The sequence below is a fragment of the Panulirus ornatus genome, chromosome 63, assembly GCF_036320965.1.
Source record: "Panulirus ornatus isolate Po-2019 chromosome 63, ASM3632096v1, whole genome shotgun sequence".
Classification (NCBI taxonomy): Eukaryota; Metazoa; Arthropoda; class Malacostraca; order Decapoda; family Palinuridae; genus Panulirus; species Panulirus ornatus.
The window spans coordinates 24,595,935-24,620,074 of NC_092286.1; the positions used below are offsets into that span (position 1 = coordinate 24,595,935).

Consider the following 24,140-nt stretch of genomic DNA (forward strand, 5'->3'; position numbering starts at 1 on the left):
TGGTCAGGGTGGTTTGCAAAGTGAGAGGGTCAAGGAGAATGATGTGGTAAACATAAAAGAGGTAGTGAAAGCTTTGCGGAAGATGAAAGCCGGCAATGCAGAGGGTTTGGATGGTATTGCAGTGGAATCTATTAAAAAAAAGGGTGACTGTGTTGTTGATTGGTTGGTAAAGATATTCAAATATATGTATGGATCATGGTAAAGTTCCTGAGGACTGGCAGAATGCATGCATAGTGCCACTGTACAAAGGCAAAGGGCATAAATGTAAGTGTTCAGAATACAGAAGCATAAGTTTGTTGAGGATTGTTAGGGAGGTGAATGCAAGAGTTTTGGAAAGAGGGGCAAGTATGAAGTCTGTTGGGGATGAGAGAGCTTGGCAAGTGAGTCAGTTGTTGTTCGCTGATGATACAGCGCTGGTGGCTGATTCATGTGAGAAACTGCAGAAGCTGGTGACTGAGTTTGGTAAAGTGTGTGAAAGAAGAAAGTTAAGAGTAAATGTGAATAAGAGCAAGGTTATTAGGTACAGTAGGGTTGAGGGTCAAGTCAATTGGGAGGTAAGTTTGAATGGAGAAAAACTGGAGGAAGTAAAGTGTTTTAGATATCTGGGAGTGGATCTGGCAGCGGATGGAACCATGGAAGCGGAAGTGGATCATAGGGTGGGGGAGGGGGCGAAAATCCTGGGAGCCTTGAAGAATGTGTGGAAGTCGAGAACATTATCTCGGAAAGCAAAAATGGGTATGTTTGAAGGAATAGTGGTTCTAACAATGTTGTATGGTTGCGAGGCGTGGGCTATGGATAGAGTTGTGCGCACGAGGATGGATGTGCTGGAAATGAGATGTTTGAGGACAATGTGTGGTGTGAGGTGGTTTGATCGAGTAAATAACGTAAGGGTAAGAGAGATGTGTGGAAATAAAAAGAGTGTGGTTGAGAGAGCAGAAGAGGGTGTTTTGAAATGGTTTGGGCACATGGAGAGAATGAGTGAGGAAAGATTGACCAAGAGGATATATGTGTTGGAGGTGGAGGGAACGAGGAGAAGTGGGAGACCAAATTGGAGGTGGAAAGATGGAGTGAAAAAGATTTTGTGTGATCGGGGCCTGAACATGCAGGAGGGTGAAAAGAGGGCAAGGAATAGAGTGAATTGGATCGATGTGGTATACCGGGGTTGACGTGCTGTCAGTAGATTGAATCAGGGCATGTGAAGCGTCTGGGGTAAACCATGGAAAGCTGTGTAGGTATGTATATTTGCGTGTGTGGAGGTATGTATATACATGTGTATGGGGGTGGGTTGGGCCATTTCTTTCGTCTGTTTCCTTGCACTACCTCGCAAATGCAGGAGACAACGACAAAAAAAAAAAAAAAAAAAAAAAAGTTTGTTGAGTATTCCTGGGAAATTATATGGGAAGGTATCAACTGAGGACGTAAGGCATGTGTACGTGTAGGAAGAGAGGAAAGTGATTGGTTCTCAGTGAATGTAGGTTTGCGGCAGGGGTGTGTGATGTCTCCATGGTTGTTTAATTTGTTTATGGATGGGGTTGTTAGGGAGGTAAATGCAAGAGTCTTGGAAAGAGGGGCAAGTATGAAGTCTGTTGGGGATGAGAGAGCTTGGGAAGTGAGTCAGTTGTTGTTCGCTGATGATACAGCGCTGGTGGCGGATTCATGTGAGAAACTGCAGAAGCTGGTGACGGAGTTTGGTAAAGTGTGTGGAAGAAGAAAGTTAAGAGTAAATGTGAATAAGAGCAAGGTTATTAGGTACAGTAGGGTTGAGGGTCAAGTCAATTGGGAGGTGAGTTTGAATGGAGAAAAACTGGAGGAAGTGAAGTGTTTTAGATATCTGGGAGTGGATCTGTCAGCGGATGGAACCATGGAAGCGGAAGTGGATCATAGGGTGGGGGAGGGGGCGAAAATTTTGGGAGCCTTGAAAAATGTGTGGAAGTCGAGAACATTATCCCGGAAAGCAAAAATGGGTATGTTTGAAGGAATAGTAGTTCCAACAATGTTGTATGGTTGCGAGGCGTGGGCTATGGATAGAGTTGTGCGCAGGAGGATGGATGTGCTGGAAATGAGATGTTTGAGGACAATGTGTGGTGTGAGGTGGTTTGATCGAGTAAGTAACGTAAGGGTAAGAGAGATGTGTGGAAATGAAAAGAGCGTGGTTGAGAGAGCAGAAGAGGGTGTTTTGAAATGGTTTGGGCACATGGAGAGAATGAGTGAGGAAAGATTGACCAAGAGGATATATGTGTCGGAGGTGGAGGGAACGAGGAGAAGAGGGAGACCAAATTGGAGGTGGAAAGATGGAGTGAAAAGGATTTTGTGTGATCGGGGCCTGAACATGCAGGAGGGTGAAAGGAGGGCAAGGAATAGAGTGAATTGGAGCGATGTGGCATACAGGGGTTGACGTGCTGTCAGTGGATTGAATCAAGGCATGTGAAGCATCCGGGGTAAACCATGGAAAGCTGTGTAGGTATGTATATTTGCGTGTGTGGACGTGTGTATGTACATGTGTATGGGGGGGGTTGGGCCATTTCTTTCGTCTGTTTCCTTGCGCTACCTCGCAAACGCGGGAGACAGCGACAAAGTATAAAAAAAAAAAAAAAAAAAAAAAAAAATCAACTGAGAGGGTACAGGCATGTACAGAGCATCAGACTGGGGAAGAGCAGCGTGGTTTCAGATGTGGTAGAGGATGTGTGGATCAGGTGACTGCTTTGAAGAATGTATGTGATAAATACTGAGAAAAACAGACGGATTTGTATGAAGCATTTATGGATCTGGAGAAGGCATACGATGGGGTTGATAAAGATGCTTTGTGGAAGGTTTTAAGAGTATATGGTACGGGAGGTAAGTTACTAGAAGCAGTAAAAAGTTTTTACCAAGGATGAAAGGCACATGTACGAGTAGGAAGAGAGGAAAGTGATTCGTTCCCAGAGAATGTCATTATGCAGCAGCGGTGCATGAGGTCTCCATGGTTGTTTAATTTGTTTATAGATCGGGTGGTTGGAGAGGTGAATGCAAGAGCTCTTGAGAGAGGGGCAAGTATGCAGTCTGTTGTGGATGAGAGGGCTTAGGAAGCGAGTCAGTTGTTGTTCGCTGACGATACAGCACTGGTGGCTGATTTGGGTGAGAAACTGCAGAGGTTGGTGACTGAGTTTGGTCAAGTGTGTGAAAGGAGAAAGTTGAGAGTAAATGTGAATAAAAGCAAGGTTATTAGATTCAGTAGGGTTGAGGGACAAGTTAAGTTGGCAAGTAAATTGGGAGGTAAGTTTGAATAGAGAAAAACTGGAGGAAGTGAAGTGTTTTAAATATGTCTGAGTGGACTTAGTAACGTTTGGAACAATGGAAGCGGAAGCAAGTCACAGGGTGGGGGTTGGGGGTGAAGGTTCTGGGAGCACTAAAAAACGTGTGGAAGGCGAGAATGTTATCTCGGAGAGCTAAAATGGTTATGTTTGAAGGAATAGTGGTTCCAACAATGTTATATGATTGCGAGGCATGGACTATAGATAGGGTTGTGCAGAGGAGGGTGGACGTGTTGGAAATGAGATGTTTGAGGACAATATGTGGTGAGAGGTGGTTCGACCGAGTAAGTAATGAAAGGGTAGAAGGGATGTGTGGTAATAAAAAAAGTGGTTGAATGAGCAGAAGAGGGTGTGTTGAAATGGATTGGACACATGGAGAGAATGAGTGAAGGAAGATTCACAAAGAGGATATATTTTCTTATTCTATTTTTTCCTTAGTATACTTAATTGCCATCTCCTGTGTCAGAGAGGTAGTGAAAAGAAACAGACAATGAATGGCCCAACCCACCCAAATACACATATACATAAATGGCCACACACGCACATATACATACATACACATTTCAACATATACATACATATATATACACATGTACACACCTACACATGTTATCTTCATTCATAAATATGGGGATAGGGAGAAAGAATACTTCCCACGTATTTCCTGCATGTTGCAGAAGGCAACTAAAAGGAGAGGGAGTGGAAGGCTGGAAATCCTCCCCTCTCATTTTTGATTTATTATACTTAGTTGCTGTCTCCCACATTAGCAAGGTAGCACAAGGAGATGGATGAAAGAATGGCCCAACCCACTCACATACACATGGATATACATAAATGCCCACACAAGTACATATACATACCTATACATTTCAAAGTATACATACACATATATCAACAGACATATACATGTATACACATGAACATATTCATACATGCTGCCTTCATCCATTCCCGCCTGCCACCCTGCCACATATGATATGGCACCCCCCTCCCCCTGCGTGCGCGTGAGGTTGTGCTAGGAAAAGACAACAAAGGCCACATTCCTTCACGCTCAGTCTCCAGCTCTCATGTGTAATGCACAAAAACCACAGCTCCCTTTCCACATCCAGGCCCCATAAAACTTTCCATAGTTTACCCCAGACGTTTCACATGCCCTGGTTCAATCCAATAATACCACATCAACCCAGCTATATCACATCATTCCAATTCACTCTATTCCTCACATACCTTTCGCCCTCCTGTATGTTCAGGCCCCAATCATTCAAAATCTTTTTCACTCCATCCTTCAACCTCCAATTTGGTTTCCCACTTCTCCTTGTTCCCTCCACCTCTGACACATATATCCTCTTTGTCAATCTTTCCTCACTCTTTCTCTCCATGTGACCACTCTTTTTATTACTAAACATCTCTCTTACCCTTTCATTTCTTACTTGATCAAACCACCTCATGCCACATATTGTCCTTAAACATCTCATTTCCAACACATGCACCCTCCTCCACACAACTCTATCAATAGCCCATGCATCACAACGAATAACATTACTGGAACCACTATTCCTTCAAACATACCCATTTTTGCTCTCCGAGATAATGTTCTTGCCTTCCACAGATTCTTCAACGCTCCCATAACCTTCGCCCCCTCTCCCAACCTGTGACTCACTTTCACTTTCATGGTTGCATCCACTACTAAATCCACTCCCAGATATCTAAAACACTTCACTTCCTGCAGTTTTCTCCATTCAAACTTACCTCCAAATTTACTTGTCCCCCAACCCTACTGAACCTAAAACCCTTGCTCTTATTCACGTTTACTCTTAGCTTTCTTCTTTCACACACTTTATCAAACTCAGTCACCAGCTCCTGCAGTTTCTCACACGAATCAGTCACCAGCACTGTATCATCAGCGAACAACAACGGACTCACTTCCCAAGCCCTCTCATCCACAACAGACTGCATACTTGCCCCTCTCTCCAAAACTCTTGCATTCACCTCCCTAACAACCCCATCCATAAACAAATTAAACAACCATGGAGACATCATGCACCCCTGCCACAAACTGACATTCACTGGGAACCAATCACTTTCTTCTCTTCCGACTTGTACACATGCCTCACCCTCCATAAAACTTTTCACTGCTTCAAGAAACTTACCTTCCACACCATATACTTTTAATACCTTCCAAAAAGCATCTCTGTCAACTCTATCATATGCCTTCTCCAGATCCATAAATACTACATACAAATCCATCTGTTTTTCTAAGTATTTCTCACATATATTCTTTAAAGCAAACCCCTGATCCATACATCCTCTACCACTTCTGAAACCACACTGCTCTTCCCCAGTCTGATGCTATGTACATGCCTTTACCCTCTCAATCAATACACTCCCATATAATTTTCCAGGAATACTCAACAAACTTATACTTCTGTAATTTGAACACTCACCTTTATTCCCTTTGCCTTTATACAATGGCACTATGCATACATTTCACCAATCCTCAGGCACTTCACCATGAACCATACATACATTGAATATCCTCACCAGCCAGTCAACAACACCTTCACCCCCTTTTTTAATAAATTCCACTGCAATACCATCCAAACCCACTGCCTTACTGGCTTTCATCTTCAGCAAAACTTTCACTACCTCTTTTCTGTTTACCAAACCATTCTCCCTGACCCTCTCACTTTGCACACCACCTCGACCAAAACACCCTACATCTGCTACCCTATCATCAAACACATTCAACAAACCTTCAAAATACTCACTCCATCTCCCTCATATTTTCTTGCCTTTATCCGTTCCTGTCACTACCCCGCCCCACAGGATATAGCAACACTACCCCCAGCTTCAGCGAGATAGCACCATGAAAACAGACAAAGAAGGCCACATTCTTTCACACTCAGACCCTAGCTGTAATGTGTATTGTACCAAAACCACAGCTCCACATCCACATCCAGGCCCCACAGACCTTTTCATGGTTTACCCCAGAAGCTTCACATACCCTGGTTCAGTCCATTGACAGCACATCGACCCCAGTATACCACATCATTCCAATTCACTCTATTCCTTGCATGCCTCTCACCCTCCTGTATGTTCAGGCCCCAATCACTCAAAATCTTTTTCACTCCATCCTTCCATCTCCAGTTTGGTCTACTACCCTCAGCCTCTGACATATATCCTCTTCACCAACTTTTCCCCACTCATTCTCTCCATATGCCCAAACCATTTCAACACACCCTCTTCTGCTCTGTCAACCACACTCTTATATTTCCACACATCTCTCTTACCCTTTCATCACTTAATCAAACCAACTCACACCAAATAATATCCTCAAACTTATCACTTCGAATGTATACACTATCTTCCATACAACTCTATCTACAGCCCATACCTCACAACCATATAACATTGTTGGAACTACTATTCCTTCAAACATGCCCATTTTCGCTCTTCAAGATAACGCTCTCTCCTTCTGCAAATTCTTCATCACTACCAGAACCTTCTATACCTCCCCCAACCTGTGACTTACTTCTGCTTCCATGGTTCCATTCACTGCTAAGTACACTCCCAAATATCTAAAAATGTCCACTTCCTCCAATTTTTCTCCATTCAAACTTACATCCCAACTAACTTGTCCCTCAACCCCAGTGAACCAAATAACCTTGCTCTTGTTCACAATTACTCTCAACTTTCTCCTTTCAAACACTTTTCCAAACTCAGTTGCCAACTTTTGCAGTTTCTCACTCAAATCAGCCACTATATCTGTATCATCAGTGAACAACAACTGACTCACTCCCCAAGCCCTCTAATCCCCAACAGACTGCATACTTGCCCCTCTCTCCAAAACTCTTGCATTTACCTCCTTACCCACCACATCCATAAACAAATCATACAACCATGGAGACATCACACACCCATGCCGCAGACCGACATTCACTGGGAACCAACCACTCTCCTGTCTTCCTACTTGTACACATGCCTTACATCCTTGGTAAAAACTTTTCACTGCTTCTAACAACTTACCTCCCACACCATATACTCTTAGATCCTTCAACAAAGCATCTCTATCAACCCTATCATGTGGCTTCTCTAGATCCATAAATGCTAAATATAGATCCATCTGTTTTTCTAAGTGTTTTTCACATACATTCTTTAAAGGAAACATCTGATCCACACAACCTCTACTACTTCTGAAACCAAACTGCTCTCCCCCAATCTGATGCTCTCTACATGCCTTTACCCTCAATCAATACCCTCCCATATACTTTCCCAGGAATACTTAACAAACATATGCCTCTGTAGTTTGAACACTCACCTTTACCCCCTTTGCCTTTGTACAATGGCACTATGCATGCATTCTGCCAATCCTCAGGCACTTCATCATGTCCAAACATACAATGAGTATCCTTACCAACCATGAGTAATCTACTATCATTAATCAGTTAATCATATGGGACAGACCTGCAACTCTTGTCAAAAGGGATACAGTCACTCTTGTTTTGTCTGAGGCCATGTGGACCTTTTGTGGGACTTATTCACAGAGTTGGGGTCCTCAACCCTAACTTTACAGGATAGAGAAAGGGTATGGACACCTTGATACCCAGTGTTTCCCTGCAACCTAAAACACTAGATCTAATTACATTAATTTCTGTACCTGTTGTGTTCCTGGAAGCTCTTTAACAGTAAGCCCACAACTGCCCTGGGACCCACTAGTTGCCAAGGAAACCTCCACGGTTGATTCGCTGAAGTCAGCAGCATGCCTTGACATAACAGCTGCTATGTGATAAGGGGGTGGCTTCTTGATGCGTTTGTCAACAGTATCTACTAATTCTTCTTTTGTAGCAGGTACAGTGACAGTATTTGTGGGCTCTTGAAGAATGAGGGGGGAGGTCTCCAAGGTAGAGGAAACAATTTGTTGTGTTCTGCCATCTTCCTTACTTGAAGCTGGAGTCTTGTTAGAGTCACTTGATATTTTATCCCGAGACTGAGACATTGCCACCACCTACAGGGAACAAAACACCTTTTTCATTAAAAACAATTTCTTAATCAAACAGTATATCTATTCTATTTATTTATTATACTTAATCGCCATCTCCTGTGTTAGCGAGATAGTGCAATGAAACAGAGGAAAGAATGGTCCAACCCACCAACATAAACATGTATATACATAAATGCCTACACATACACATATACATACCTAAATATTTCAACGTAAACATACATACACAGATATATACTTTTTTCTTTCATACTATTCGCCATTTCCCACATTAGTGAGGTAGCGTTAAGAACAGAGGACTGGGCCTTTGAGGGAATATCCTCACCTGGCCCCCTTCTCTGTTCCTTCTTTTGGAAAATAAAAAAAAAAAAGAAAAAAAAAATGCCACATACAAATCCATTTGCTTTTCTAAGTATTTCTCACATACATTCTTCAAAGCAAACACCTGATCCACACATCCTCTACCACTTCTGTAACCACACTGCTCTTCCCCAATCTGATGCTCTGTACATGCCTTCACCCTCAATCAATACCCTCCCATATAATTTCCCAGGAATACTCAACAAACTTATACCTCTGTAATTTGAGCACCCACTTTTATCCCCTTTGCCTTTGTACAATGGCACTATGCACGCATTCTGCCAATCCTCAGGCACCTCACCATGAGACATACACACATTAACCTTACCAACCAGTCAACAATACAGTCACCCCCTTTCTTAATAAATTCTACTGCAATACCATCCAAACCCGCTGCCTTGCCGGCTTTCATCTTCTGCAAAGCTTTTACTACCTCTTATCTGTTTACCAAATCATTTTCCCTAACCCTCTCACCTTGCACACCACCTCGACCAAAACACCCTATATCTGCCACTCTATCATCAAACACATTCAACAAACCTTCAAAATACTCACTCCATCTCCTTCTCACATCACCACTAATTGTTATCACCTCCCCATTTACCCCCTTCACTGAAGTTCCCATTTGTTCCCCACTTCATTTACCTCCTTCCAAAACATCATTCTATTCTCCCTAAAATTTGATGATACTCTCTCACCCCAACTCTCATTTGCCCTCTTTTTCACCTCTTGCACCTTTCTCTTGACCTCCTGCCTCTTTCTTTTATACATCTCGTACTCATTTGCATTATTTCCCCGCAGAAATTGTCCAAATGCCTCTCTCTTCTCTTTCACTAATAATCTTACTTCTTCATCCCACCACTCACTACTCTTTCTAATCTGCCCACCTCCCACGCTTCTCATGCCACAAGCATCTTTTGAGCAAGCCATTACTGATTCCCTAAATACATCCCATTCCTCCCCCACTCCCCTTATGTCCTTAGTTCTCACCTTTTACCATTCTGTACTCAGTCTCTCCTGGTACTGAGTACTTCCTCACTTACTCTCACCAATCTTTTCACCCCAAAATTCTCTCTTTTCTGAAAACCTCTACAAATCTTCACTTTCACCTCCACAAGATAATGATCAGACATCCCTCCAGTTGCACCTCTCAGCACATTAACATCCAAAAGTTTCTCTTTCGCGCAACTATTAATCAACACATAATACAATAACCCTCTCTGGCCATCTCTCCTACTTACATACGTATATTTATGTATATCTCTCTTTTTAAACCAGGTATTCCCAATCACCAGTCCTTTTTCAGCACATAAGTCTACAAGCTCTTCACCATTTCCGTTTGCAACACTGAACATACCATGTACACCAATTATTCCCTAAACTACCACATTACTCACCTTTGCATTCAATCACCCATCACTATAACCCAGTCTCGTGCATCAAAACTACTAACACACTCAGCTGCTCCCAAAACACTTGCCTCTCATGATCTTTCTTCTCATGCCCAGGTGCATATGCACCAATAATCACCCATCTCTCTCCATCCACTTTCAGTTTTACCCATATCTATCTAGAGTTTACTTTCTTACACTCTATCACATACTCTCACCACTCCTGTTTCAGGAGTACATATTCATACTTGCTGCCTTCATCCATTCCCATCACCACCCCACCACACATGGAGCATCCCCCACAAGGTAGTGCTGGTCAAAGACAAAAAAGCCACATTCATTTGCACTCAGTCTCTAGCTGTCATGTGTAATGCACCGAAACCACAGCTCCCTTTCCAAATCCAGGCCCCACACACCTTTCCATGGTTTACCCAAGACGCTTCACATGTCCTGGTTCAATCCACTGACAGCACGTCGACCCCGATACTATATCGTTCCAATTCACTCTATTCCTTGCACACCTTTCACCCTCCTATGTGTTCAGGCCCCGATTGCTGAAAACCTTTTTCACTCCACCCTTCCACTTCCAATTTGGTCCCCTGCTTCTTGTTCCCTCCACCTCTGACACATATATCCTCTTTGTCAATCTTTTCTCACTCATTCTCTCCATGTGACTAAATCATTTCAACACACCCTCTTCTGCTCTCTCAACCACACTCTTTTTATTACCACATCTCTCTTACCCTTTCATTACTTAATCAAATCACCTTAAACGACACATTGTCCTCAATCATTTTATTTCCAATACAACCACCCTCCTCTGCACATCCCTATCTATAGCCCATGCCTTGCATACACATAACATTGTTGGAACACTATTCCTTCAAACATATCCATTTTTGCTCTCTGAGATAATGTTCTCGCATTCCACACATTCTTCAACGCTCGCAGAACCTTCAACCCCTCCCCTAACCTGTGATTCACTTCTATTTCCATCGTTCTATCTGCTGCTAAATCCACTCCCAGATATCTAAAACACTTCACTTCCTCCAGTTTTTCTCCATTCAAACTTACCTCCCAATTAACGTATCCCTCAACCCTACTGAACCTAATAATCTTGCTCTTATTCACTTTTACTCTCAGCTTTCTTCTTTCACACACTTTATCAAACTCAATCACCAATTTCTGTAGTTTGTCACCTGAATCAGCCAACAGCGCTGCATCATCAGCGAACAACAACTGACTCACTTCCCAAGCCCTCTCATCCACAACAGACTGCATACATGCCCCTCTCTCCAAAACCCTTGCATTCACCTCTCTAACCATCCCATCCATAAACAAATTAAACAACCATGGACATATCATGCACCCCTACCACAAACCAACATTCACTAGGAACCAATCACTTTCTTCCTAGTCGTACACATGCCTTACATCCTTGCTTCAAGCAACTTACCTCCCACACCAAATACTCTTAATACCTTCCACAAAGCATCTCTATCAACCCTATCATATGCCTTCTCGAGATCCATAAATGCTACATACAAATCCATCTGTTTTTCTAAGTATTTCTCACATACATTCTTCAAAGCAAACTCCTCTCTTTTTATTACCACACATCTCTCTTACCCTTTCATTACTTACTCGATCCAACCACCTCACACCACATATTGTCCTCATAAACATTCATTTCCAACACATCCACCCTCCTCCACACAACCCCATCTATAACCCATGCCTCACAACCATATAACAGTGTTGGAACCACTATTCTTTCAAACATAAACATTTTGCTCTCCAAGATAACTCTCCAAGATAACTCAACTTTCACAATTCTTCAATGCTTCCAGAACCTTCGCCTCCTTCCCCACCATGTGACTTACTTCTACTTTCATGGTTCCATCCGCTGCTAAATCCACTCCCAGACAGCTAAAACACTTTACTTCCTCTAGTTTCTCTCCATTCAAACTTTCCTGCCAACTTACTTGTCCCTCAACCCTGCTGAACCAAATAACCTTGCTCTTATTCACATTTACTCTTAGCTTTCTTCTTTCACACACTTTACCAAACCCAGTCACCAACTTCTGCAGTTTCTCACCCGAATTAGCCACTAGTGCTGTATCATCAGCGAACAACAACTGACTCACTTCCCAAGCCTTCTCATCCACAACAGACTGCATACTTGCACCTCTCTCCAAAACTCTTGCATTCAGTTCCCTAACAACCCCATCCATAAACAAATTAAACAACCATGGAGACATCACACACCCCTGCTGCAAACCAACATTCACTAGGAACCAATCACTTTCCTCTCTTCCTAATTGTATACATGCCTTACATCCTTGATAAAAACTTTTCACTGCTTCTAGCAACTTAACTTCCACACTAAGTCAATTGGGAGTAAGTTTGAATGGAGAAAAACTGGAGGAAGCAAAGTGTTCTAGATATCTGGGAGTGCATTTAACAGTAGACGGAACCATGGAAGTGGAAGTGTCACTATGTGAGGGAGGGGACAAAGGTTCTGAGAGCGTTGAAGAATGTGTGGAAGGCAAGAACGTTATCTCAGAGAGCAAAAATGGGTATATCTGAAGGAATAGTGGTTCCAACAATGTTATATGATTGCAAGGCATGGGATATAGATAGGGTTGTGCAGAGGAGGGTGGATGTGTTGGAAATGAGATGTTTGAGGACAATAAGTGGTGTGAGGTTCTTTCATCAAGTAAGTAATGAAAGGGTAAGAGAGATGTGTGATAATAAAAAGTGTGGTTGAGAGAGCAGAAGAGGGTGTATTGAAATGGTTTGGTCACATGGAGAGAATGAGAGAGGAAAGACTGACAAAGAGGATATATGTGGAAGGAACAGGGAGAAGTGGGAGGCCAAGTTGGAGGTGGAAGGATGGAGTGAACAAGATTTTGTGCGATCGGGGCCTGAACATACAGGAGGGTGAAAGGCATGCAAGGAATAGAATATAAGTTTGTTGAGTATTCCTGGGAAATTATGCAGGAGGGTATTGATTGAGAGGGTGAAGACATGTACAGAGCATCAGATTGGGGAAGAGCAGTGTGGTTTCTGAAGTGGTAGAGGATGTGTGAATCAGGTGTTTGCTTTGAAGAATGTATGTGAGAAATACTTAGAAAAGCAAATGGATCTGGAGAAGGCATATGATAGAGTTGATAGAGATGCTCTGTGGAAGGTATTAGGAATATATGGTGTGGGAGGTAAGTTGTATGAAGCAGTGAAAAGTTTTTATCAAGTAAGGCATGTGTACGAGTTGGAAGAGAGGAAAGTGATTGGTTCTCAGTGAATGTTGGTTTGCGGGAGGGGTGCGTGATGTCTCCATGGCTGTTTAATTTGTTTATGGATGGGGTTGTTAGGGAGGTGAATGCAAGAGTTTTGGAGAGAGGGGCAAGTATGCAGTCTGTTGTGGATGAGAGAGCCTGGAAAGTGAGTCAGTTGTTGTTCGATGATGATACAGCGCTGGTGGCTGATTCATGTGAGAAACTGCAGAAGCTGGTGACTGAGTTTGGTAAAGTGTGTGACAGAAGAAAGCTGAGAGTAAATGTCAATATGAGCTAGGTTATTAGGTACAGTAGGGTTGAGGGACAAGTCAATTGGGAGGTAAGTTTGAATGGAGAAAAACTGGAGGAAGTAAAGTGTTTTAGATATCTGGCAGTGGATTTGGCAGTGGATGGAACCATGGAAGCGGAAGTGAATCATAGGGTGGGGGAGGGGGTGAGAGTTCTGGGAGCGTTGAAAAATGTGTGGAAGTCGAGAAAGTTAACTTGGAAAGCAAAAATGGGTATGTTTGAAGGAATAGTGGTTCCAACAATGTTATACGGTTGCGAGGGGTGGGCTATGGATAGAGTTGTGTGGAGGAGGGTGGATGTGCTGGAAATGAGATGTTTGAGGACAATATGTGGTGAGAGGTGGTTTGATCGAGTAAGTAATGAAAGGGTAAGAGAGATGTGTGGTAGTAAAAAGAGTGTGGTTGAGAGAGCAGAAGAGGGTGTTTTGAAATGGTTTGGTCACATGGAGAGAATGAGTGAGGAAAGATTGACAAAGAGGATATATATGTGTCAGAGGTGGAGGGAACGAGAAGTGGGAGACCAAATTAGAGGTGGAAAGATGGAGTGAAAGTTTTTGAGTGATCGGGGCCTGAACATGCAGGAGGGTGAAAGGCTGCACATGCAAGGAATAGAGTGAATTGGAACGATGCAGTATACCGGGATCAACGTGCTGTCAATGGATTGAACCACGGCATGTGAAGCATCTGGGGTAAACCATGGAAAGTTCTGTGGGGCCTGGATGTGGAAAGGGAGCTGTGGTTTCGGTGCATTATACATGACAGCTAGAGACTGAGTGTGAACGAATGGGGCCTTTGTTGTCTTTTCCTAGCACTACCTCGCTCACATGAGGGGGGAGGGGGATGTTATTCCATGTGTGGCGAGGTGGCGATGGGAATAAATAAAGGCAGACAGTATGAATTATGTACATGTGTATATATGTATATGTCTGTGTGTGTATATACTTAGAAAAGCAAATGGATTTGTATGTAGCATTTATGGATCTGGAGAAGGCATATGATAGAGTTGATAGAGATGCTCTGTGGAAGGTATTAAGAATATATGGTGTGGGAGGCAAGTTGTTAGAAGCAGTGAAAAGTTTTTATCGAGGATGTAAGGCATGTGTACGTGTAGGAAGAGAGGAAAGTGATTGGTTCTCAGTGAATGTAGGTTTGCGGCAGGGGTGTGTGATGTCTCCATGGTTGTTTAATTTGTTTATGGATGGGGTTGTTAGGGAGGTGAATGCAAGAGTTTTGGAAAGAGGGGCAAGTATGCAGTCTGTTGTGGAAGAGAGAGCTTGGGAAGTGAGTCAGTTGTTGTTCGCTGATGATACAGTGCTGGTGGCTGATTCATGTGAGAAACTGCAGAAGCTGGTGACTGAGTTTGGTAAAGTGTGTGTAAGAAGAAAGATAAGAGTAAATGTGAATAAGAGCAAGGTTATTAGGTACAGTAGGGTTGAGGGTCAAGTCAACTGGGAGGTAAGTTTGAATGGAGAAAAACTGGAGGAAGTAAAGTGTTTTAGATATCTGGGAGTGGATCTAGCAGCGGATGGAACCATGGAAGCGGAAGTGGATCATAGGGTGGGGGAGGGGGCGAAAATCCTGGGAGCCTTGAAGAATGTGTGGAAGTCGAGAACATTATCTCGGAAAGCAAAAATGGGTATGTTTGAAGGAATAGTGGTTCCAACAATGTTGTATGGTTGCGAGGCGTGGGCAAAGGATAGAGTTGTGCGCACGAGGATGGATGTGCTGGAAATGAGATGTTTGAGGACAATGTGTGGTGTGAGGTGGTTTGATCGAGTAAGTAACGTAAGGGTAAGAGAGATTGACCAAGATTGACCAAGAGGATATATGTGTCGGAGGTGGAGGGAACGAGAAGTTGGAGACCAAATTGGAGGTGGAAAGATGGAGTGAAAAAGATTTTGTGTGATCGGGGCCTGAACGTGCAGGAGGGTGAAAGGAGGGCAAGGAATAGAGTGAATTGGATCGATGTGGTATACCGGGGTTGACGTGCTGTCAGTGGATTGAATCAGGGCATGTGAAGCGTCTGGGGTAAACCATGGAAAGCTGTGTAGGTATGTATATTTGCATGTGTGGACGTATGTATATACATGTGTATGGGGGTGGGCTGTGCCATTTCTTTCGTCTGTTTCCTTGCGCTACCTCGCAAACACGGGAGACAGCGGCAAAAAAAAAAAAAAAAAAAAGTGTATATATATGTGTACATTGAGATGTATAGGTATGTATATTTGCGTGTGTGGACGTGTATGTATATACATGTGTATAGCATCATTTTAGTACTAATCTAAACAAAAATTTTCTACAGTATAATGGGATTCCACTTTACTGTAAGGAACTTGCCTAATAAACAATGTTATACTTGAAGCTTACAGTACGTCTTAACAAGTCATGCTCACTTTCAAAATTTTTCTGAAAATTCTTACCTGTGCATGACCAAACACCTTACGATCTCCAATTGCATAAGCCGAGTCTGTCGCCATGGAATTTGTATGAGGGGTACCATTCTTATATCCATCAGCTGAACTGGAATTTTGTTCATTATTAATGAAACTTGATGTAGTGCTGTTACTAAATGTGTTTCGCACATTACGAGCCTCACGCAACTGTGGTCGTTCATCAGTTTGAGGATCTATTACTGTTAATGGTGAGCTTATCTCATCTGCCTCAACTGGGTCATCAAGAGATGGGCAGGCATTTCCAGACTGATCTAATAATGGTTGCTTCAGTGCATTCTCCAGTCCCTGAAATAAATAATAAGAATCATTCATTACAAGAGCAAGGATGACCAAAAGAAATACATAACTAAGATGAGAATGTACAGAAGAGGGTGAACAAGGCTCCTGCAGCACTGCAGTACACATCCACTAGTCAGGGCCACAGGTCATAAAATACTATGGTATTGTATGTGTACACATGCCTTACATCCTCGATAAAAACTTTTCACTGCTTCTAACAACTTTCCTCCCACACCATATATTCTTAATACCTTCCACAGAGCATCTCTATCAACTCTATCATATGCCTTCTCCAGATCCATAAATGCTACATACAAATCCATTTGCTTTTCTAAGTATTTCTCACATACATTCTTCAAAGCAAACACCTGATCCACACAGCCTCTACCACTTCTGAAACCACACTGCTCTTCCCCAATCTGATGCTCTGTACATGCCTTCACCCTCTCAATCAATACCCTCTCATATAATTTACCAGGAATACTCAACAAACTTATACCTCTGTAATTTGAGCACTCACTCTTATCCCCTGTGCCTTTGTACAATGGCACTCTGCACGCATTCCGCCAATCCTCAGGCACCTCAACATGAGTCATATTTATATATTTATTATACTTTGTCGCTGTCTCCCGCGTTTGCGAGGTAGCGCAAGGAAACAGACAAAAGAAATGGCCCAACCCCCCCCATACACATGTATATACATACGTCCACACACGCAAATATACATACCTACACAGCTTTCCATGGTTTACCCCAGACGCTTCACATGCCTTGCTTCAATCCACTGACAGCACGTCAACCCCGGTATACCACATCGCTCCAATTCACTCTATTCCTTGCCCTCCTTTCACCCTCCTGCATGTTCAGGCCCCGATCACACAAAATCTTTTTCACTCCATCTTTCCACCTCCAATTTGGTCTCCCTCTTCTCCTTGTTCCCTCCACCTCCGACACATATATCCTCTTGGTCAATCTTTCCTCACTCATCCTCTCCATGTGCCCAAACCACTTCAAAACACCCTCTTCTGCTCTCTCAACCACGCTCTTTTTATTTCCACACATCTCTCTTACCCTTACGTTACTCACTCGATCAAACCACCTAACACCACACATTGTCCTCAAACATCTCATTTCCAGCACATCCATCCTCCTGCGCACAATTCTATCCATAGCCCACGCCTCGCAACCATACAACATTGTTGGAACCACTATTCCTTCAAACATACCCATTTTTGCTTTCCGAGATAATGTTCTCGACTTCCACACATTCTTCAAGGCCCCCAGGATTTTCGCCCCCTCCCCCACCCTATGATCCACTTCCGCTTCCATGGTTCCATCCGCTGCCAGATCCACTCCCAGATATCTAAAACACTTCACTTCCTCCAGTTTTTCTCCATTCAAACTCACCTCCCAATTGACTTGACCCTCAACCCTACTGTACCTAATAACCTTGCTCTTATTCACATTTACTCTTAACTTTCTTCTTCCACACACTTTTCCAAACTCAGTCACCAGCTTCTGCAGTTTCTCACATGAATCAGCCACCAGCGCTGTATCATCAGCGAACAACAACTGACTCATACATACATTAAATAACCTTACCAACCACTCAACAATACAGTCACCCCCTTTTTTAATAAATTCCACTGCAATACCAGGGGTGTGTGATGTCTCCATGGTTGTTTAATTTGTTTATGGATGGGGTTGTTAGGGAGGTAAATGCAAGAGTTTTGGAAAGAGGGGCAAGTATGAAGTCTGTTGGGGATGAGAGAGCTTGGGAAGTGAGTCAGTTGTTGTTCGCTGATGATACAGCGCTGGTGGCTGATTCATGTGAGAAACTGCAGAAGCTGGTGACTGAGTTTGGTAAAGTGTGTGGAAGAAGAAAGTTAAGAGTAAATGTGAATAAGAGCAAGGTTATTAGGTACAGTAGGGTTGAGGGTCAAGTCAACTGGGAGGTGAGTTTGAATGGAGAAAAACTGGAGGAAGTGAAGTGTTTTAGATATCTGGGAGTGGATCTGGCAGCGGACGGAACCATGGAAGCGGAAGTGGATCATAGGGTGGGGGAGGGGGCGAAAATTCTGGGGGCCTTGAAGAATGTGTGGAAGTCGAGAACATTATCTCGGAAGGCAAAAATGGGTATGTTTGAAGGAATAGTGGTTCCAACAATGTTGTATGGTTGCGAGGCGTGGGCTATGGATAGAGTTGTGCGCAGGAGGATGGATGTGCTGGAAATGAGATGTTTGAGGACAATGTGTGGTGTGAGGTGGTTTGATCGAGTGAGTAACGTAAGGGTAAGAGAGATGTGTGGAAATAAAAAGAGCGTGGTTGAGAGAGCAGAAGAGGGTGTTTTGAAGTGGTTTGGGCACATGGAGAGAATGAGTGAGGAAAGATTGACCAAGAGGATATATGTGTCGGAGGTGGAGGGAACGAGGAGAAGAGGGAGACCAAATTGGAGGTGGAAAGATGGAGTGAAAAAGATTTTGTGTGATTGGGGCCTGAACATGCAGGAGGGTGAAAGGAGGGCAAGGAATAGAGTGAATTGGAGCAATGTGGTATACCGGGGTTGACGTGCTGTCAGTGGATTGAATCAAGGCATGTGAAGCGTCTGGGGTAAACCATGGAAAGCTGTGTAGGTATGTATATTTGCATGTGTGGACGTATGTATATACATGTGTATGGGGGGGGTTGGGCCATTTCTTTCGTGTTTCCTTGCGCTACCTCGCAAACGCGGGAGACAGCGACAAAGTATAATAAAAAAAAAAATATAATTGTATGTGTATCTAAGTGCAATGCAATTGAGTACGTAATCAGTGCAATCTTTATGGTAGTTACATAGTGGGCATGAAGGGTCTTGGAATATGCCGAAATGGTGTTTGTAACATTAATGTGGTGGGTGATGTCTGTTTGGGGAGTGTGATTTCTGATGTATGTATGTCTGGTAGGCTTGAGTTTAAGACAGAGTTGGAAGGTCTACTGTTTTAAGACTGTCTGGTTACTTAAAAGTGTCCATGTGTTTTGTCAGTGTTATATTTGTTGTGGGTTTAAGAATCTGTGAGTAGATGTGTGATGCAAGTGTGAGCTTTTTATTTCTACTTGGAGGTTGATGGTTAGTTATACAGTGCTTTGGGTGAGAGGGGTTTGGTCAGATGCTTAGAAATGAGAGCAAAAAATGTTGAGGTGGGACTGCATCAGGAGGATCTTTGTTTCAGTATGTAGGTGTTCAGTGCTTGCTTGCAGTTGCTTGGCAGCCAGTGACTGTTCTAAGTACACTTTTTATGTGAACTGCAGCACTGTTATACTTGCTCTTTTAGAGAGTGGAACACCAGGCAGGTGAGGCATACTTTAATGTGAAGCTGAGGAACTGTTTGCTAAGGCTGTTGAGGGATTCCATTTTGGACAAAATCTGGTGCAGTTAGTGTTTCTGAGTCAAATCACTTTGTGTGTTGCTTCTGTGTTGATGTTATTGATGTGAGGAGTGATTGTTATGTATAATGGCCTTCTCAGTAGAAGGCCATTATCTTTCAATCTCAATTCCTTCCCACCCTTTATCCTTTTCTCTTTCTTTCCCTATTCTCCCTTAATGAGGTGATAAATCACTAGGTTGATATACTATGACTTCCACTTGGTTCTGACCAATGCTCCCCTTGGTTTTGACCAATGTTTTCAGCCCGAATGAACCTCCCTTCCCACTCCTATACCCTGGAAACAAGAGTGGTCTGTTTGTTTATCCCTCCTCCTCTCCCTCTATCCTTCCCCTCCATTATTCTCATCCTTGTTCTCTACTCTCTACCTATCCTTTTCACAGCAGTATAAAATGAAGGAGCTTTAGTCTATATGAAGGGTCAGCTATGAAAGAGTGACTATGCAGCTCTAGGCTCTCAGGGGTAAACTTAGTGATTATCTGTGCTGTGTGTTAGCCCAATCTGTGTCTCAGCCCTAAGACATTTACCTGGTGTTAGTTACTGAACTTTGTAATTAATAAATGGTGTCATAGATATTTGAATATCTGTACCTCATATATGTAAAAATAAATCTTAAATCAATATAGTATTAAGTAAGTTTCTATCTATCCATCAATATCTCTGAAGCCTGTTCCTAACTAGAACTCCATAACGCGCTATCCCTGTTAGATAGTCCCTGTTGTGAGAGGATCAATCTTCCTGTTAGATCCCTATCCAGGACTAGGACTACTAACATTTCTCAGAGCTGGTGTCTGCCTATGGGTGAGATCCTCTCTATCATTCTCACGGTGTGGGTATGGCACCACAGATGGTTACTTCCCTAAGAAGAGACAAGCTCAGCCAAGAGGTAGAAGATGGACTGTCAAATACACTCGGTGGTTCTATGGATGTGGGAGCTACTTGGGGTGCTTCCATACACTACTATGTATTAGTTTGTTTGCTTCTTTAGATTTAAGCAAAAGACCAAATTCTGCAAATTTTCCTTTTTATGAGGGTGGTGCAATATAGCTCTCTCAGCGGAAGACCATTACTCTCTCTCTCTCTCTCTCTCTCCCTCATACCTCAAAGAGGTGATAAACCATTGGGTTGATGTAATGTGATCTCTGCCAGGTTTTGATAAATGTGGTTAGCCCTATAAACCTTCCTTCCCATACCATGGGAATAAGTGTGCTCTGTTTGTTTATCCCTACTCCTCTCCCTCTATTCTTTCCTTCCATTTTTCTCATCTTTGTTCCATATCCCTTATCTTTTTCACAGCACTGTAAATGAAGGAGCCACAGGCCATGCCTTTAAGTCTACATGAGGGGTCAGCCAGGAGAGGGTGGCTTCGTGGCTCTTAGCTCTTAAGGATAAGCTCAGTGATTATCTGTGTTGTGTGTCAGCCCAATATGCACTGGGGATATCTAAATATTTAAGCATTGTATATCTATATGATTAGCTCAAAAATGTAAGAGCTAATCATACTTTAATATCGCATTAAGAATTTTCAACTAAGTTTCTAAATTTGTCTTATTCATTAATGTCTATAACTTGTTCATTAACCCTACTTGTTTATATGTTAACTGAGACAACATGGGCAACTGAATGCTTTAATCAAGGCCATCTCATTAATGATATATATTTCATCTATCTATTTGTTATACTTAACAGCCGTCTCCTGCGTTAGCGAGGTAGCGCAAGGAAACAGACAAGGAATGGCCCAACCCACCCACATACACATGTATATACATAAATGCCCACACACGCCCATACACATACTTATACATACAGACATAAACATTCTTATTATCATTATCATTTTGCTTTGCCGCTGTCTCCAGCATCAGCGAGGCAGTGCTAGGAAACAGACGAAAGAATGGCCCAACCCACCCACATACACATGTATATGCATACACGTCCACACACGCAAATATACATACCTATACATCTCAACATATACATATATATACATACAAAGACATATACATATATACACATGTACATAATTCATACTGTCTGTCTTCATTCATTCCCATCACCATCCCGCCACATATGAATATAACAACCCCCTCCCAACTCATGTGTGCGAGGTAGCACTAGGAAAAGACAACAAAGGCCACATTCGTTCACACTCAGTCTCTAGCTCTCATGTAATAATGCACCGAAACCACAGCTCCCTTTCCACATCCAGGCCACTTTCTTTACCTCCTGGAAGGAGGTAAATAAAGTGCGTAAGTCAAGAGAACAAATGGGAACATCGGTGAAGGGGGCTAATGGGGAGGTAATAACAAGTAGTGGTGAAGTGAGAAGGAGATGGAGTGAGTATTTTGAAGCTTTGTTGAATGTACTAGATGACAGAGTGGCAGGTATAGGGTGTTTTGGTCAAGGTGGTGTGCGAAGTAAGACGGTCAAGGAGAATGGTTTAGTAAACAGAGAAGAGGTAAAGAAAGCTTTGCGGAAGATGAAAGCTGGCAAGGCGGCGGGGTTTGGATGGTACTGCAGTGGAATTTATCAAAAAAAGAGGTGACTCTGTTGTTGATTGGTTGGTAAGGATATTCAGTGTAAGTATGGTTCATGGTGAAGTGCCTGATGATTGGCGGAATGCATGCATAGTGCCACTGTACAAGGCAAAGGGGATAAAGGTGAGTGTTCAAATTACAAAGGTATAAGTTTGTTGAGTATTCCTGGGAAATTATATGGGAGGATATTGATTGAGAGGGTGAAGGCATGTACAGAGCATCAGATCGGGGAAGAGCAGTGTGGTTTCAGAAGTGGTAGAGGATGTGCAGATCAGGTATTTACTTTAAAGATTGTACGTGAAAAATATTAAGAAAAATTTATGGATTTGTATGTAGCATTTATAGATCTAGAGAAGGCATATAATAGAGTTGATAGAGATGCTCTGTGGAAGGTATTAAGATTATATGGTGTGGGAGGTAAGATGCTAGAAGCAGTAAAAAGTGTACAAGTAGGAAGAGAGGAAAGTGATTGGTTCCCAGTGAACGTCGGTTTGCAGCAGGGGTGCGTGATGTCTCCATGGTTGTTTAATTTGTTTATGGATGGGGTTGTTAGGAAACTGAATGCAAGAGTTTTGGAGAGAAGGGCAAGTATGCAGTCTGTTGTGGATGAGAGGGCTTGGGAAGTGAGTCAATTGTTGTTCGCTGATGATGCACCGCTGGTGGCTGATTTGGGTGAGAAACTGCAGAAGTTGGTGACTGAGTTTGGTAAAGTGTGTGAAAGAAGAAAGCTGAGAGTAAATGTGAATGAGAACAAGGTTATTAGGTACAGTAGGGTTGAGGGACAAATTAATTGGAAGGTAAGTTTCAATGGAGAAAAACTGGAGGAAGTGAAGTGTTTTAGATATCTGGGAGTGGATTTAGCATCAGATGGAACCAAGGAAACGGGAGTGAGTCACAGGGTGAGAGAGGAGCCAAATTTTCTGGGAGCATTGAAGAATGAATGGAAGGCGAGAATATTATGTCGGAGAGCAAAAATGGGTATGTTTAAAGGAATAGTGGTTCCAACAATGTTATATGGTTGCGAGGTATGGGCTATAGATATGGCTGCACGGAGGAAAGTGGACGTGTTGGAAATGAGATGTTTGTTTCAAGACAATATATGGTGTGAGGTGGTTTGATAGAGTAAGAGAGGAAAGGGTAAGAGAGATGTGTGGTAATAAAAAGAGTGTGGCTGAGAGAGCAGAAGAGGGTGTGTTGCAATGGTCTGGTCACATGGAGAGAATGAGTGAGGAAAGATTGACATAGAGAATGTATGTGTCCAATCATCAAGACCCTTGCATCAATCTCCCATACCACCCTATCCATAAATTAATTAAAAGAGCCACAGTGACATCACACATCCTTATCACAGACCAACCCTCACCTAGAACCATTCACTTTCCTCTCTTCCTACTCATACTCATGCCTTACATCCTTGGCAAAAATTTTCTAATGCCTCTAGTTACTTTCCTCCTATACCATATATTCAATCATAAGAATTTCAACAAAAATCTCTATCAACCCTATCGTATGCTTGCTCCAGATCCATAAATGCCACATAGAAATACTTCTTTTTCTCCATGAATTTCTCAATCACATACTTCAAAGCAAACACCTGATCCACACATCCTTTACCACTCCTAAAACCATACTGTTTCTCCCCGTCTGATGATCTGTACTTGCCTTCATCTTCTCAATCACCATTCTCCTATACAACTTACTTGGTAAACTCAACAAACTTACAACTTTGTAGTTTAAACAATCATCTGTGTCCCCATTGCCTATATATTTTTTTTTTTTTTGTCGCTGTCTCCCGCGTTTGCGAGGTAGCCTATATACCA

General features: G+C 42.7%; 1 protein-coding gene across 1 annotated transcript in view; it reads right to left on the minus strand.

Annotated features, from left to right (window-relative positions):
- LOC139745988 (uncharacterized) overlaps positions 1–24,140 on the minus strand; it is a 134,986-nt gene that overhangs the window by 67,238 nt on the left and 43,608 nt on the right. Inside the window, exons 11-12 of the mRNA XM_071656750.1 lie at positions 16,050–16,367; positions 7,948–8,295 (exon numbers count right to left, since the gene is read on the minus strand). Coding sequence (XP_071512851.1) covers positions 7,948–8,295; positions 16,050–16,367 — 666 coding nt within the window. The remainder of the gene's footprint in view (positions 1–7,947; positions 8,296–16,049; positions 16,368–24,140) is intronic.